At 37.0% G+C, this 16187-nt stretch overlaps 1 protein-coding gene across 1 annotated transcript; it reads left to right on the plus strand.

The window, feature by feature from the left end:
• The first annotated feature begins 310 nt into the window (after window positions 1–310).
• LOC104243838 (fatty acid elongase 3-like) lies at window positions 311–1629 on the plus strand. Its single transcript, XM_009799103.2, has one exon. It carries the CDS (start codon window positions 364–366, stop codon window positions 1300–1302), a length of 939 nt encoding a protein of 312 aa, XP_009797405.1. The 5' UTR covers window positions 311–363; the 3' UTR covers window positions 1303–1629.
• The last annotated feature ends 14558 nt before the right edge of the window (window positions 1630–16187 follow it).

The following is a 16187-nucleotide window of genomic DNA, read 5'->3' on the forward strand; positions in this document are numbered from 1 at the left end:
TTTACAGTATCAAATTATTAAAAAATAATAATTTTATGAATATATACTAATTAATAACTAACATAAATGAGTAACTTATATGTGAATTTAACTTAAATTCAAAAAAACAAGAAAGTTTACCTTGCAAAAATTATTTTCTTCGAGGAACGTCAAAGTCAAACGCCTCAACAGCAAAAATAGAAAAGACTTCTAGATAAACCATAGTCTATAAATGATAAATTCGGTTTGAAATTTCCACGCTTTTAATCCATTTAGTAGTAGGAATAACTTATTTAATAGATTAATGAGCTAGCCCACAGGTTATAATGAACAAAAATTTCTAAGATTGTCATCTCCTATTAATTCAAAATCTGCAGTTCAAAAATGAACATGAGTTTATTAGCAGCAACAATAAAACGAATCAACTACTGGTTAGCAGAACAAAAATCAATTGTTGCATTTCAATGGAGTCCAATAATGTGGGGGTCAACTTGGTCATTTCTCATAATCTCTATTTCCACTTATATAATCACCTCCGCCACCCTCCACCTTCTTCTCCTCCTCTTCATAGGGCGGCGCCGCCCCATACCGCTTGGACCCATCCCCGCCCTTCACAGCCTCGCCATGTCCCTCATCTCCGCCACAATCTTCCTCGGAATCCTCTCCTCCGCCACCGCAGAAATCCGTGACACGCGGTGGATATGGCAGCGTTCTAAAACCCCGTTTCAATGGCTCCTTTGTTTCCCTATAGGTACGCGCCCTTCAGGGCGCGTGTTCTTCTGGTCATATGTTTTTTACCTCTCTCGCTTCCTTCACATTTTTCGCACGTTTTTTACCATCCTACGACGTCGTACGCTCTCCTTTTTTCAACTATTTAACCACTCAATTCTCATTTGCATGTCATTTCTTTGGCTTGAATTTTCACAATCATTTCAAGTCATAGCAATTTTACTAATGACTTTGGTTTTCACTTTGGTTTACGGGTACCGTTTTTGGACTGAGATCGGGTTTCGGAGGGCCCGATTTCCGTTTGTGATGAATTGTCATTTGGTTTTCTTAGGCTGTAATTTGGTTTGTCATATTGGAGTTCTTCTGTTGCATTTTTATAAAGGCGGATGCAATGGAATGGGAGCTTGGTTTTTTAACTCAGTACTCAATAGCTTTGTGCTTTTGATATTCTTGAGATCATATGTAAAGACGTATTATTTGATTAGAGAAAATTACTTTCATGTTGCTGCTTCGTCGATTTCTGAAGTTGGAGATTTTGTAACTTCACAAACAAGCAATAAGTCAGTTGTGAGCAAAGCCGAACCCAGGATTTGAAGGTGCCGGGGCACACGAGCATACTGTCATCTAACTTTTGATCTTAAGGATTCCAAGTAAAATATACGACTGTTTTCCACATAAATACGTATATATTTAAAATTTCTGCCAAGTTAACGGAGTTCGGTGACCTCAATTGCTCTAAGCATAGGTCCGCCTCTGAGGAAGAAGGAAATGTAAGGACATGAATGCAACTGAGTTCAATATGGTTCTTTTGTTATTTGCTGTATATGTAAATTCTTTTGTTTTATCTCTTCTGTATCCTCTTGGCTCTTTTTATGCTCTAGCCTGGGTAACTAAATGATTGTAAGTTATCCATTTCTTTGATCTCGTCTTCTCTTCATCTTTAATTTTGAACCAGATTTTCATTTTTCAAAAAAATACTTTACGTGATTAGATTATTCGTTGCTGTTTGATTATCTAGAAGCTAACTTTTACGAAAATATTTTTCATCAAAAAGAGAAAAGATGACTTTCAACACTCATGGACAGAACTGAGTGACTAAATTCGTTGCAACTCTCTTAACTTTTAATTTCATATCATAACTTATTCTAACAAACACTTAAATATAAATATCAATCTTTAATACTCAAAAATTTCATCAAAACGCAATTCTATTTGCAAACTATTATTACTAATTTTCAAGATACTAGTATGATTTTTCAGAAAATATTTTCCACTTATCAACCAAATACCAAATTTGTACCAAAACAAATTTTAAAGTGATTGAAGGGTTTAGCAGAAACTAAGAGATTCTCGAGAATATTATTACAGTTAGGCCGAATAATTAAAACACGAAATTAATGAACTTAATTATCACAAGTTGACGAATGATTTCCAATGTGAATCTATCTTTAGGGGTTTGGTACATCTACTAATGCTATTCCTTTGACTTCCACTTCGCCATAGGCGGCGAGGCAATGTAGAATATATGGAGGAGAATATATCTATATGGAATTGAAGCCAAGTTTGACAACATATACATATTTGAAGAAGCTTCCATGGAAGAAGAATTACAACAATTAGTTTGACCATATATTTCAGAGGAAGCTTCCATTCATTAATAACAAGACTTAGTAACGCCAGCTCGGCCACACATAATTTCTAGAAACCTATGGTCATTATTTTAGGTTTAAACGTAGAGGCGGACCCATAATCTGAAGTGACGGTGAGCATCTAACTTTTGATTCCAAATAATGTATAGGAGTAATTGTTTTTAAGGGTATATTTTTGTTGAAGTTAACGAGGCCAACAACCCCTCTACTTCAAACATAAGTTCTTCTACAAGCTATTAAAGGTGAAGGCTCACTAAGTCTACAATATTATTATATATTGGTGCTATGCACATGATTTTGTTTTCATGTGAGAGTTATGGATGATATATAAAGTATAAAAATTATGGGGTTGAATAAGAGGTGTGAATTATGAGGCAGAATTTTTATTAAAATAAGACAAATGAGAAAAAAGAAAATCAGAAGGAAAAACGAAAAAGATAAATGCATTTGCTGGTCATAGGGAATTTTCGTCTCACTTTTTCAATAGACCATAATTATATACTCTAGATGCGCCGTGTGACCTCATCTGCTCGAATATTTGCATATTTACCAAAAGCGTTCTCTACTTTTGAAATGGTTTATTTGAGTTACTTCGATATAGCAACATTGTCATTTTAAAAAAGAAAAGTCTTCCAAGATCTTATGCATGAAATATAGAGCCTGTTTGGGTTAGCTGAATTTAAGTAGCTTTTAAGCAGTAAGCACTTAAAAGCTTTTTAAGTGCTGGAGCTGAATTTATAATTAAGCAATTACGTGTTTGGATAAAAGAACTGGAGCGGAAAATAAGCAGCTAATGTGTTTGGTAAAAAGTGCTGAAATTTTTTTTTCTGTTAAAATGACTGAAATACCCTTAAAAGTATTAAGCGAAAAATAAGCTTGTTATTGCAATATTTTAAATTAATTCAAATACAAATTAAGTTATGTCTCAATTAACTTTAGGTTATAGATTGTTTTGATAAGATTATTTTTAATAAATATAAAGTATTTTTAAAAAAACAGAGGTCAGTACGAGGCCGCCCGAGGATTAGGTGCGGCGCCTTGACTAAGGTTAAAGCTCAAGAGTTGGAAGGAAGGTTGTCGGCAATGGGAGCTTGGAGAAGTAGTGGGGACGCAAACACTATGTGGTCGACGACGGCGGACTATATAAGAAAGGCGGCAAGAGAGGTGTTAGGGGTATCTTCAGGCCGCACCTGTGGCCACAAAGGAGACTGGTGGTGGAATGGAAAAGTGGAAGCGAAGAAGGTGGCTTACCTGCGGTTAGTGGGGAGCACTGGAGAGAAGGAGAAGAGAGCGAACATTGCGAGATATAAGGTAGCTAGGAAGGAGGCAAAAATGGCAGTGACGGAGGCAAAGACGGCAGCTTTTGCTCGTTTGTATGAGGAACTAGGGAACAAAGGCGGGGAGAAGAAGTTACTCCGACTCGCTAAGGTGAGAGAGAGGACGGCTCGGGATTTGGACCAAGTGAGGTGCATAAAAGATGAGGACGACAAAGTTTTGTTGGGGGATGACCAGATAAAGAAGAGATGGCAGACCTACTTTCATAAACTTCTAAATGAGGAAGGGGATCAGGATATTGTACTAGGTGAATTGAGGAACGCCGACAGCCCCCATGAACTAAGTGATTGTCGGGACATTGAGGTCGATGAAGTCATAGAGGCAATGCGTAAGATGAGAAGGGGCAGTGCTACCGGACCAGATGAAATTCTGGTTGAGCTTTGGAGGTGTGTGGGTAGAGCAGGCTTGGAATGGCTTACTAAGTTGCTTAATGTTATATCCAAGACTAATAGGATGCCCGAAGAGTGGAGGTGGAGTACAATGGTCTCGTTGTATAAGAACAAAGGCGATATCCAGATCTGTAACAACTATAGGGGTATTAAATTACTAAGTCATACCATGAAAGTCTGGGAGAGAGTGGTAGAAATGAGAGTGCGAAGGACGGTGTCTATTTCAGACAACCAGTTCGGGTTCATGCCGGGGCGATCTACCACAGAAGCTATCCACCTTATTAGGAGGACGATGGAACAATACAGGGATAAGAAGAAGGATCTCCACATGGTGTTTATCGATCTAGAGAAAGCGTACGACAGGGTTCCTAGGGAGGTCTTATGGAGATGCTTAGAGGCTAAAGGGGTCCCGGTTGCCTACATTAGGGCGATTAAGGACATGTATGATGGAGCTAAGACTCGGGTTAGGACAGCAGAAGGCGATTAAGATTATTTTCCGGTTATTACGGGGTTGCATCAAGGGTCTGCGTTCAGCCCTTTCCTATTTGCCCTGGTGATGGATGCTATAACGCATCATATTCAGGGGGAGGTGCCATGGTTCATGCTATTTGCTGATGACATAGTCCTAATCGACGAGACACGACGCGGTGTCAGCGAGAGGTTAGAGGTTTGGAGACACACCCTTGAGTCCAAAGGTTTCAGGTTGAGCAGGACGAAGACGGAATACCTTGAGTGCAAATTTGGGGCAGAGCCGACGGAAGCGGGAGTGGAAGTGAGGCTTGATTCTCAAGTCATCCCTAAGAGGGGTAGTTTCAAGTACCTGGGGTCGTTTATTCAGGGGTCCGGGGAGATCGACGAGGATGTCACACACCGTATAGGGGTGGGGTGGATGAAATGGAGGTTAGCGACGGGAGTCCTGTGTGACAAGAAAGTGCCACTGTTACTGAAAGGTAAATTTTATAGGGCAGTGGTTAGGCCTGCTATGTTGTATGGGACCGAGTGTTGGCCGGTGAAGATCTCACACATCCAGAGGATGAAAGTTGCAGAGATGAGGATGTTGAGGTGGATGTGCGGGCATACAAGGAAGGATAAGATTAGAAATGAAGATATTCGAGAGAAGGTGGGTGTGGCCCCCATGGAGGACAAGATGCGGGAAGCAAGACTCAGATGGTTCGGGCACATTCAGAGGAGGAACACTGATGCACCGGTGAGAAGGTGTGAACGACTGGCGGTGGTGGGTACGAGGAGAGGTAGAGGGAGACCTAAGAAGTATTGGGGAGAGGTGATCAGGCAGGATATGGCGCGACTTAGGGTTACTGAGGACATGGCCCTAAACAGGGAATTGTGGAGATCGAGCATTAAGGTTGTAGGTTAGAGAAATTGTGATGTCTTTGTTACAGCGCACTAGAGTGAGACTAGCCAGTTAGGAATTAGTCTTAGGATGCTATTGATCAACTACTGATGATGGGCTTTATCTCCTGTGTATTAATACCTTACATCTTTCTCGTATTTTCTATATCTCTTATATTGCTGTTACTTTGTTTTTTATGGTATTTATGTTATGTTATGGATTTTATGGTACTTTATGTTGTTTTATTATGAGTCTAGTGATAGTACTAATATAGTGTCTCTTGTTGCCTCTTTGAGCCGAGGGTCTCCTGGAAACAGCCTCTCTGCCCCTCGGGGTAGAGGTAAGGTCTGCGTACATATTACCCTCCCCAGACCTCACTTGTGGGATTACACTGGGTTGTTGTTGTTGTTGTTGTATTTTTAAAAAAACATTACGTTTATTTTCGAAATATACAATAAATTAGAATCGTCTCAGAAACACAATTTGAAATTTGCTACATAAAATCCAAACAAAGAAAGGCATCCACAATGGCAATATTCTCACTACCCTATCAAGACACTTGGATTGAATCAAATCACTCTATTACTCCATTATTCTCAAAAGAGGCTAGAGAACCATAACCAAAATATCTAGAGTTGTATCTATACCTAGTAAAATGTCCAAAACAAAATTGGAAATAGCTAATGTAAGCGTTCAGCATATTGCCAAATATCATCAGCAATCATGTCACGAGTAGCCATCCAAATGTTGTCACTTTGATTTTCCACATTTTCTACGTTTACGCTATTCCCTTGTAAAGAATGATCGATCAACTATACTTTTCCTTCATTTGTAGCCAAACAATGCATTATCTTCCTGGTTGTGAGCACGTGATTTTTGCCTCACGAAAACTACTCCAAAAATAAATCAAAAATAAAGTTAATTTCTTTTAGTGTGCAATTTTGGAAATTGTGTTACGTTTTGTCCGTAAATGTTTGTTTTGTTATAATTAAACAAAATTAAAATTAAAATACATGTTTCATGCATATCTAGGATTTAATTATGCATTTAATAATTGATTCAAAAATAATAATCACAAAATATGCATTGATTCTATTTTAAATGTTTCACTGTGTGATTAATGTTTTGTCTATTTGTTAATAATTGTTAAAAGTAATCAGTATTTTTGTAATAATAATTTTTGTTTTTTATAATTTTAATTAGGATTTTAATAAATTGAAGAATAAAATTAGAAAATAAAAAAATAAATTCTAAAAGAAAAATCGGACCTGGACCTAAATCCAGGCCCAAACAAAGTAAGACCCACAACCCAGTCCAAACAAACCTGTCCGGTCCAATTTAAACGAGCCAAAACGTCAGCGTTTGGTCGTATTTCATCAATGGTCGTTGGATCAAATCCATCCAACGGCTGAGATCTCATCACCATAACCCGTAATCCTTACCCGATCCAATACCCGGTTCAACCCGTCCCCCCAACTTAAACCAAACAACATCGTTTGGTTAAGTGAATAGATCCTGGCCTTTCATTCTGCTTGATCTAACGGTCAGCATCAATCCACCCCGTCCCTATATAAGTCCAAATCCCTACCCGGCCCCCTAACTTAACACCCCCCCTCTCCACTGTTCATCATCGTCTCCAAAAAAACCCACCCCTAACCTTAGCCGCCCTAGCATCCCATCGCCTGAAACCCGGCGGCAACAACGCCGCCGGTCACCACCTTAACACCCCAGAACCCCCTACACATCCTCTATCCAAATATGTTAGCCACTTGGCTTGAATCCTCCTAAAGGTTCTCGAATCTTCATTTGAAGATTCGAGCCAAACTCAGATCTAAACCAAACAGCCCCTAATTAACACCATAGCATCCCCTATCCATCCTCATCACGGATCTGTTAGTAGCATGGTTCGAATCTTCATGGAACTGCTCGAATCTTCATTTGAAGATTCGAGTGAAACCTAACCCTACTTAGATTCCTTCCAAATTAACACCAAATGACCCCTAGGCTTCCCTCACCCTTGTGTCATCTTTGGTTCCCTTCGAATCTGCCCAGAAGTGTTCAGATTTAAGATCCAAAATCTGAAACCCTAAAAAACTTTCCAATCTTGGAATTTTTTCAATTCAAACGAGGGATTGAGGTTTAATCAACCTTAGTCGAAGTATTTTTAGTTGAAAATACTTCGACTAAGGTCTGTTTGATTTCAAAAGTCCGAATCCAAGTCGAGTTCGAGTCCGTATGAAGTTTAAAGATTCAGAGGTATTTTTCCTATTTCTTTTTGTTTCCTACATGTATAGTTGTTTGTTTCAATAACCTGTTAATTTTTCATATTTTTGTTTGATTAATTCTGTTATTCTGTCTCGTACCAGCTTACTTGATCAAAGTGTGAATTGTTTCTGTTGTTTGTGATTGTTTACAATGTGTGTAATCGACTCGATTAAGTTTGTCGATTAGTTACATTATGAATTCCCGTTTGTGATATTGCTAGTTGAAACAATCTGTTTACCTATTGTTTGTGGACAATTGTTATAGATAATCAATTTGATTAATACTCGTCAGTTAAATCATCGTTGATTATATTTCAATGAGTCCGTCAAATGAATGCTGCGTGTATGTTGATTTCTGAACCAGTTGGTTTCAGGGCATTATCAGTATATTGACAATGCTCCTGTGTTTGTTTGATCTTAGTTCAATGTTGAAGTTCAGTTTAACTTGTTATGTTGAATCCTGTATTATGTTGTTGTGATGTTGGGTTTGAATTCAAGTTTACAGGGGTTGGGTAGATACAATTGTGTTAGGAAGTTGATTAGGATTGGTTCTAGCTATTTAAATCAGAAGGATAATTAAGCTTGAACAATTTTTTTTTTTAAATCTGTTTTGTAACAGATTCTGATTTTAGTTTAAAGACTGTAATAACAGTAGGATTCAGGGGCATTTCTGGGAATGAAACAGATAAAACAATGAGGGTAATATGATAATAATAGTGGGCTGAAAGTGGAATGTTAATAGTTTTTAATCTAATGGGATAATGGGAAACAAAAGGTAATGGAATGCTGGAAATCAGGAAAAGGGTCACTTAATAGGATTTAAAGTTTTTAAAAGCAGATTTTGGATATGATTTTCTGATTTTTAAAAGAAAGAAGGGGTCCAGGTAGCACTTAAGAAAGGGGGGCAGACCTGTATAAATACAGGGACAGACATTAGAGGAGGGATCTGATTTGAAGGCATTAGGGAATACACATAGAAATACATATACATAGAGAGAAAAATATGGATAGAAGTTAAGAAAGGAAAACAGAAACAGTAAAACAGAATTCTACATCGGAAACTAGTATTGAAGCTGATTCTGTGTTTTGAAATTGAAAGCTTTTTCAGTCTGCTTTGTTCTAAGTCTCAAATCAGAAATATTATTCTTTCACTGAATCTGTCCGGATTTATTTGATCCCATTGTTCAGTTAAAATCTGAAGTTTCTTAAAAAATATTGTTACTGTGCATCTGGGTTCCTCGGGTCTTATTATTGCTCAAATCTGTGGAAATACTGCTATTCTGCTGATTTTGTTACTGCTACAACTGCTGAAATTTACTCCTTCTACTTTCATTTCCAGGTACATATCTTTTAAATTCTATGTTGGGAAGAGATTCAGCATGACAAATTAATGAAGTTTGAATTGCAATTCTATTTTTATTTGTCTAAGTTCATTATTTTAAATTTCAGTCTTGTTTCATGTTGGTTAATATAGTATTATGCTTGACATGATAATTAGCAGTTGATCATTTTCTTTTGAAACTCATATAAGTGTTGTAATAGTATTATCTATTCCAGAATTTCATTAAAGTATAGTTATGATTGAATTGTCAAGATAGGGAACATGGCATAAAGTTGGCCATTAATTAAGTCTTATGACATTGTTAGTCAGGTACAGAGTAGTATGGAAATGTCAAGAAAATGCATTGTTAGCATATTTTGAGTATTTGGTTGTGGATTAAAGCTAGGTGATGTTGGTTGCATTTTGCTATATTATGGCATAACAATAGTTATGTTTATAATCAATAGTTGAAAGTTACCTTAGTAAAATCCGCTATGTTCACAATGTCAAAGATATGGCGAATAATGTTGTATGCAATATCATTTTATTAAGTCAACAAGTAGACTTATTCTCTTTCTTAATAACAAAGGGCCTAGGAATTTATACAATGCGAAAGTAGTGTTTAGCAATAATTCACATAGATTGAGAATCAAATTGGTTTGATTATGTGTATATATCCCAAACTCAATCATAAGCAGAATTAATTAAAATAATTTCGCCTATTAGGATTAAAAACAAGTATATGAGAATGAGATGAGATGTATAAGCACGAATTGCAACATTTTATATCAATGGTAAGTAGAAATAGAATTTGCATTAAATAAAAATAATGAAAATTCTTCAAAAATATCTCTTCCCTTTATAAATCATTTTTAGTTTCATATGCAATTCATTTTTGGGTATATATATATATATATATATATATTGTATTTACGAGAAAAATGGTAGTCTTAATCACACTTTGTTTATTTTACTCCTAAAATTTGAATGGCTCGAAAGAATATAATTCATATGTGAAAAATATAATCAGCTGTAAACATTTAATAAATTGTGAATTTTTTTCAAAGAATTTAAGGGCCTCTAAAAATGGGAATTTCTCATGATTTTCACATAAAAATGTATGAATATAATAAACAATTTGTGGAAAATCCATAATACCATTACAAATATTTTGCGCGATTAGGGATGCGTTCGCGTAACCTGATTATATTTTTAAAAGCAAATTCGGATTATGCGTTCGCGCAACTTCGAGCGAATATTTAATAAAAGGGATTTCTCCAAGGATGTTAAAATAATTTCATATAACCCGAGATGTGCAGTTCACTGTTTAATCATACAAGGGCGACGGTGTTCTTAATTTTATTTCTAACTTCGAACATGTGATTTTTTTTATATAATAAAAATATAAAAAAAAATATTATCAACCTTTTGTGTACACGTATGCGTGGCACGATTCTCTGTAATTATAAAAGGTATATAATACGAATATACGTACGCGTAATTCGTTTATATAATTGTAAACAATAAACAGAAGCGGTAACAAAATCCTGCAATAAAAATATAAAATCAAGATAAGCCAAGAATAAAGAAAAACAGTTAAGCGACCGTGCTAGAACCACGGAATTCGGAAATGCCTAACACCTTCTTCCGGATTAACAGAATTCTTTACTCAGGATTTCTGGTTCGCAGAATAACAAACAGAGTCATATTTTCCTCGATTCAGGGATTAAAACTGGTGACTTGGGACGCCTTAAAATTCCCAGGTGGCGACTCTGAAATAAATAAATAAATCTCGTTTCGACTGTCCTTTAATTGGAGAAAACTCCCTACGAGCCCCACGGGTGCGGAAAAAGGAGATGTGACACTGGTGAATGCAAAAACTCATAAAGTGTTCATAATATTAAATTGTTTATTATTAGAGCAATTACTACTTGTGAACTATACGATGCTATCAAGTGGATTGCTTTCTCCAATATGTTCAATTTTATCATAATGAATTCTCTACTATGCAACAGAAAAAAAAAATTGCATCAAATAATGACAATAATATACTCAAAACTATAGTGATCTTATGGCTGATATATAATAGAAACAAAAATATACCATAAACATTGCAATTATTCATCCATGCAACGTTAAATTACTTCAACCATTCATATTGAACTTTCTTCAAATAACAAAAGAAAAAAGAACAGACATAATTTTTTTGTTAGTGAATCACTAATATCTCATCATGATCTTAAAACGAAATAAAACCAAAGTAAAAGAGAGGACCTTACCTTAAATTGATCAACAACGTTGTCTACCAAGCAACTCAACCTCCAAGTTTCTTTACTGCACACAGACTTTTATCTCCAAACGAGGAAGAGATTGTGAGCTCTAGTGAGAGATGAGGGATGGAGAGATTGTAGCGTAGGAAGGAAAGTTACGTGTTCTCTGGAGAAAAACTGCAGAAAGAAAACATCAAGACTGACTGGGAAAAGAAAAGAGTCGTAGTTAGGGTTTTACCGAGGGAAGGGTATTTTGGGGTTTATAAAATAATTTAAGGGATAGTAAAGTAATTTTCTTGGTCAAACGAAAAAAGTTGTTGAGCTAAAAAGCAATAAGTTAGAGGTGGCCAACTTATGGCTTTTAGCTTGTTTTAGCTTAAAAGCACCCTAACTTAAAGGCACTTAGATGTTAAGCAAACACCAAATTAAGCCAAAAAATGCTTAAAAGCTGGTCAACCCAAACACCCCTCATATTAGCTTTGTGAAAGTTCAGAGATAACGAAGGAGAAAGAAATGAGCTCAATTTGATCTCTAATGGCAGAAAAGAGTGAATCGTACAAGAGAAAGAGAGAGCAGACCGAATAATGAAGCTTCTAGAAGAGAGGAGCTAATTTCATTATTATAACTCAAAAAGAAATTACAAAGTTAATGACCTATTTATAGGAGCTGTACAATTACCTAACATTATCTAACTACCTAATAACCAATACAAGTATGAAAGAATGAAAGAATAAATATAGAGCAGTCCAGGTCAATAATCTCAACACCCTCCCTCAAGTTGGAGGGGAGGACCTCACGTCCAACTTGCTAAGAAGTGCAGAATGCTTGATCCCTATTAAAGACTTGGTCAAGATATCAGCTAACTGGTCATTAGTAGAAACATGATGAAGGGAAATTAGCCCTTCCTTCAGTTGATCTCTCACAAAATGACAATCCACTTCGATGTGTTTCGTACGTTCATGGAACATAGAGTTTCTTGCTATATGTAAAGCAGCTTGGCTATCACAGAATATGGGGATAGGCAAGGCCAATGGAACAGTAAGTTCATTGAAAAGTCTTGCCAACCATACAAGTTCACCAACCACTATTCTGGCTGACCTATATTCAGCTTCTACATAAGATAGTGAAATGGTAGACTGCTTTTTTAGACTTCCAACTAATAGGACTGGTACCAAGCAACACAATGTACCCACTAACTGATTTTCTGGATTGGGAGCAAGTAGCCCAGTCTGAATCACAAAATGCCCTTACTGCATAGTCTGCATTGTTGTTGAGGAAGATGCCCAAGGATGGGTCACTCTTTAAGTATCTTAGGACATGGTATGCTGCTTTCAAATGAGGCTCCCTAGGGCTTTGCATGAATTGGCTGAGATGTTAAACACTATAGGCAATGTCTAGCCTAGTGTTAGTGAGAAAGTTGAGTTTGCCAATCAACTTCCTATAATAAGAAGGGTCTGCCAGTTGAGCTCCTTCATCAGCCTTTAATTTCATAGAGGGATCCATAGGAGAAGTCATAGGAGGGCAATCTATACATCCAAATTCTCTTAAAAGATCAATAGTGAATTTCCTTTGTGACATTAAAACCCCTTTCTCTGTGTATTGAACTTCCAGTCCTAGAAAATAATTTAGTCTCCCTAGGTCTTTTATCTTAAAGGTACTATGTAGAAAAGTTTTCAGGGACTCAATCTCTTGTAGATGGGTGCCAGTAACAAGAACATCATCTACATACACAGCTACAAACACTACTGAGCCTTCACTCTTCTTATAGAACAAAGAATAATCAAGCATTGAATGAGTGTACTCCCTAGAACACAAAGCTTGAGTTAATTTCTCATACCATTGTCTACTTGCTTGTTTGAGTCCATATAGGGACTTGTTTAACTTGCACACCAAATCTGGTGAGTCCACAACTAGGCATGGTGGTATCTCCATGTACACCTCTTCATGGAGATCCCCATGAAGGAATGCATTATTTACATCTAACTGTAGAATCTGCCACCCCTTTTTGACTGTTATTGCTATTAGGGCCCTAATAGTTGTCATTTTTACTACAGGTGAGAATGTTTCTGTGTAATCTATCTCAGCTTGTTGTGTATACCCATTAACTACTAATCTAGTTTTAAATCTTTCTACACTACCATCTACTTTATGTTTGATCTTATATACCCAGTTACACTCTATTGCCTTCTTTCCAATTGGAAGAGGAACTAGGTCCCAAGTCTTATTTGCATACAATGCTTGGAATTCTTGGTTCATTGCTGCTTGACAGGCAGGCGTTACAGCAGCTTCCTCATATGAGCTAGGTTCACATTCATGTGGACCAGTTCCTATCAAATGCTGACAAGTGGAATTTATTTCATTAGGTGAACTATCAAAAGGTTTAGGGACAGAGGTATTAAAAGAAAAAGACTGTGTACTCTGGCTATCATTTGGAGAGGTTGATTGGTTTTGATGAGTTTGCTGAAGTCTGGGAAGTGTACATTCATAGTCTTTAAGATAGGTAGGAATTTTCAAGGTTTTAAAGGGTCTGTTCTAATTTGAGACTGAAGCTCCTTGATCCTGGATTATAACAGTTGGGGTTTGAGGTGCATTAGGAGGTACCTCTCTTGGACTGTCAGCAACAGGAAAGTTTCCTGATGTCTGACTCCTCAAGGGTGACTGAGAAGGTCTAGAGTCATCATTGTGAAGGTTAGATAGGGGTGAACCGGGCTCAGGCTTGGACAAGTTCCCTGGTGACACTTCATGGTGAACATTATCATTAACTAAATGTGGAACACTACCTATGTCACTGGAAGGAAATAGATCATCTGACAAGTATGACTTCATTTGAGGAAATGAAGGGAAAACTTTACTTGACTCAGTGAACATAGCAAATGGGAATATATTATCATGGAATACTACATCTCTTGAAATACGTATCTTCTTAGTGGCCAGATTTAGTACCTTATAGCCTTTTATCCCAAAGGAATACCCACAAAAATATGGGGAGTAATTCTTGGTTCAAACTTATCTTTGTGTTTTGAGAGTGGTAGGAAAGCATAAACAAGCAAAACTTCTGAGATGAGAGTAGTTTGGCTTTTTCTGGTACAATAGTGCAAAGGGACATTTGGTTTTGAGTGATGAAGAGGGAAGCCTATTTATTAGGTAAGTGGAGGTCAGAATGCACTCTCCCCAATACTGCATGGGTAATTTTGATTGATAGAGTAGTGCCCTGGCTATTTCTAACAAATATTTGTGTTTTTTTTCCACCACACCATTTTGTTGTGGTGTATATGGGCACGTTCTTTGATGTATAATACCCTTTGACTGGAAAAAAGAAGTGGCCCTAAGGCTGGTGAACTCAAGACCATTGTTAGTTCTTATAGTCTTGATATTGGTATTGAATTACTGCTCTACCATGGCAAAGAAAGCCTTAATGGTGTGTAGAGCATTACTTTTATAGCTTAATAAGTGGGTCCATGTGGACCTGCTGTAATCATTTACAAGGGTAATGAAGTATTTATATTTATTATATGGTGTAACATGGTATGGCCCCCACAAGTCAATGTGTAGCAGTTCAAAGGATTTGGTAGTCAATGTTGTTCTTTCTGGGAAAGACAGCCTAGTTTGTCTTGCCATGAGACAGATAGGACAAAGAAAAGGTTGTTTGTGTGCAAATGTAATAGGTATAGAGGAAATCCTTTTAATTTTGACAAAAGGTACATGTCCTAATTTGTTATGCCATAAAAGATCAAGTAAATGTTCTGTAGTAGAGGAACTACTAGACAAAGAAGACTCACTTTTATTACTTGAACTATTTACAGAGTGATGTGAATGTGGAAATGAATTACTCCTATCACTACTATAAGATGGGTTAACCATAGTGGAAGCAACAGGGATAGTAGAAACCAGATTATTTGTGTTAGCTAGTTGAGAAGAAGAAGGTGAGGTAGATGTGTTAACTATAGACTGTATCTTGTCTTTATTACTAGTAAAACATGAAATGGATGCACTAGAAGAATTAGAAAGGGTTGAACCAGTGTTGCAGTTGCTTGAACAGTGTAGGTACAAACCAGTCTTGGCTTTACCAATCTCCAGTGGCCTCTTCAGTGAAGGGCCCTGTAGAAGAATACAAATGTACTTGGTGAACACCACAATACAATCAAGTTGAACTATCAAAGAATGGACTGATATCAGATTGAATTTAAAACTGGGAACAAAAAGGACCTTCTTGAGACTGAATTTTGGACTTAAAACTACATCACCAATCAGTGTCACCTTAACCTTGTAGCCATTTGGTAGGGTGACCAGGTATGGGTAAACCAAGGCTTTAATGTTAGTTAGGATTGATTTGTTATGTGTCATATGATTTGTGGCTCCAGAATCAAGGATCCAAGTGTCAGCATTTTAACTAGAACTATCACACAAAGGGTTACTAGAGTCAAAATGAGTACAGCATGCTGATATACCTGCAAAGTTCACAGCTCGTCCATTGATGGCATTGCTTGTGGATTTGTCTCCTCCTCCTTGAAAGCTTTCCAGGATGGTGAGCAGTTGGCCATATTGCTCTTTGGTCAGACTGTGCATGTGTCGACTCTACTCCTGTTCTTGAGGGTCATTCCCATCATCCTTCACTGCAGTAGCTTCATTTGATGGTCCAAACATATTTCTAGCAATTCTTCTTCCCTTATTGAACTTGGAATTCTGTGGGAATCCATGAAGTTTGTAACATTTGTCCTTAGTGTGCCCTGGCCTCTTGCAGTAGTCACAGAATGGTCTAGGTCTGTTATTAAGTCGGTTTCCCTTATATCCACCATAGGTGTTGTTGCTTCCCTGTTGACTGTAGTTAGTTCTGAAATTGTTATTTCCTGATCCACTCACATTCAAGGCAGCAGAGTCCATTGAAAAATTGTTACTTGGT

The sequence above is a fragment of the Nicotiana sylvestris genome, chromosome 4 (genome assembly GCF_000393655.2).
Source record: "Nicotiana sylvestris chromosome 4, ASM39365v2, whole genome shotgun sequence".
Lineage (NCBI taxonomy): Eukaryota > Viridiplantae > Streptophyta > Magnoliopsida > Solanales > Solanaceae > Nicotiana > Nicotiana sylvestris.

What these genes read in the sequence shown, in the direction of transcription:
- LOC104243838 (XM_009799103.2), top strand. Translation starts at nt 364, where the DNA reads ATGAACATGAGTTTATTAGCAGCAACAATAAAACGAATCAACTACTGG.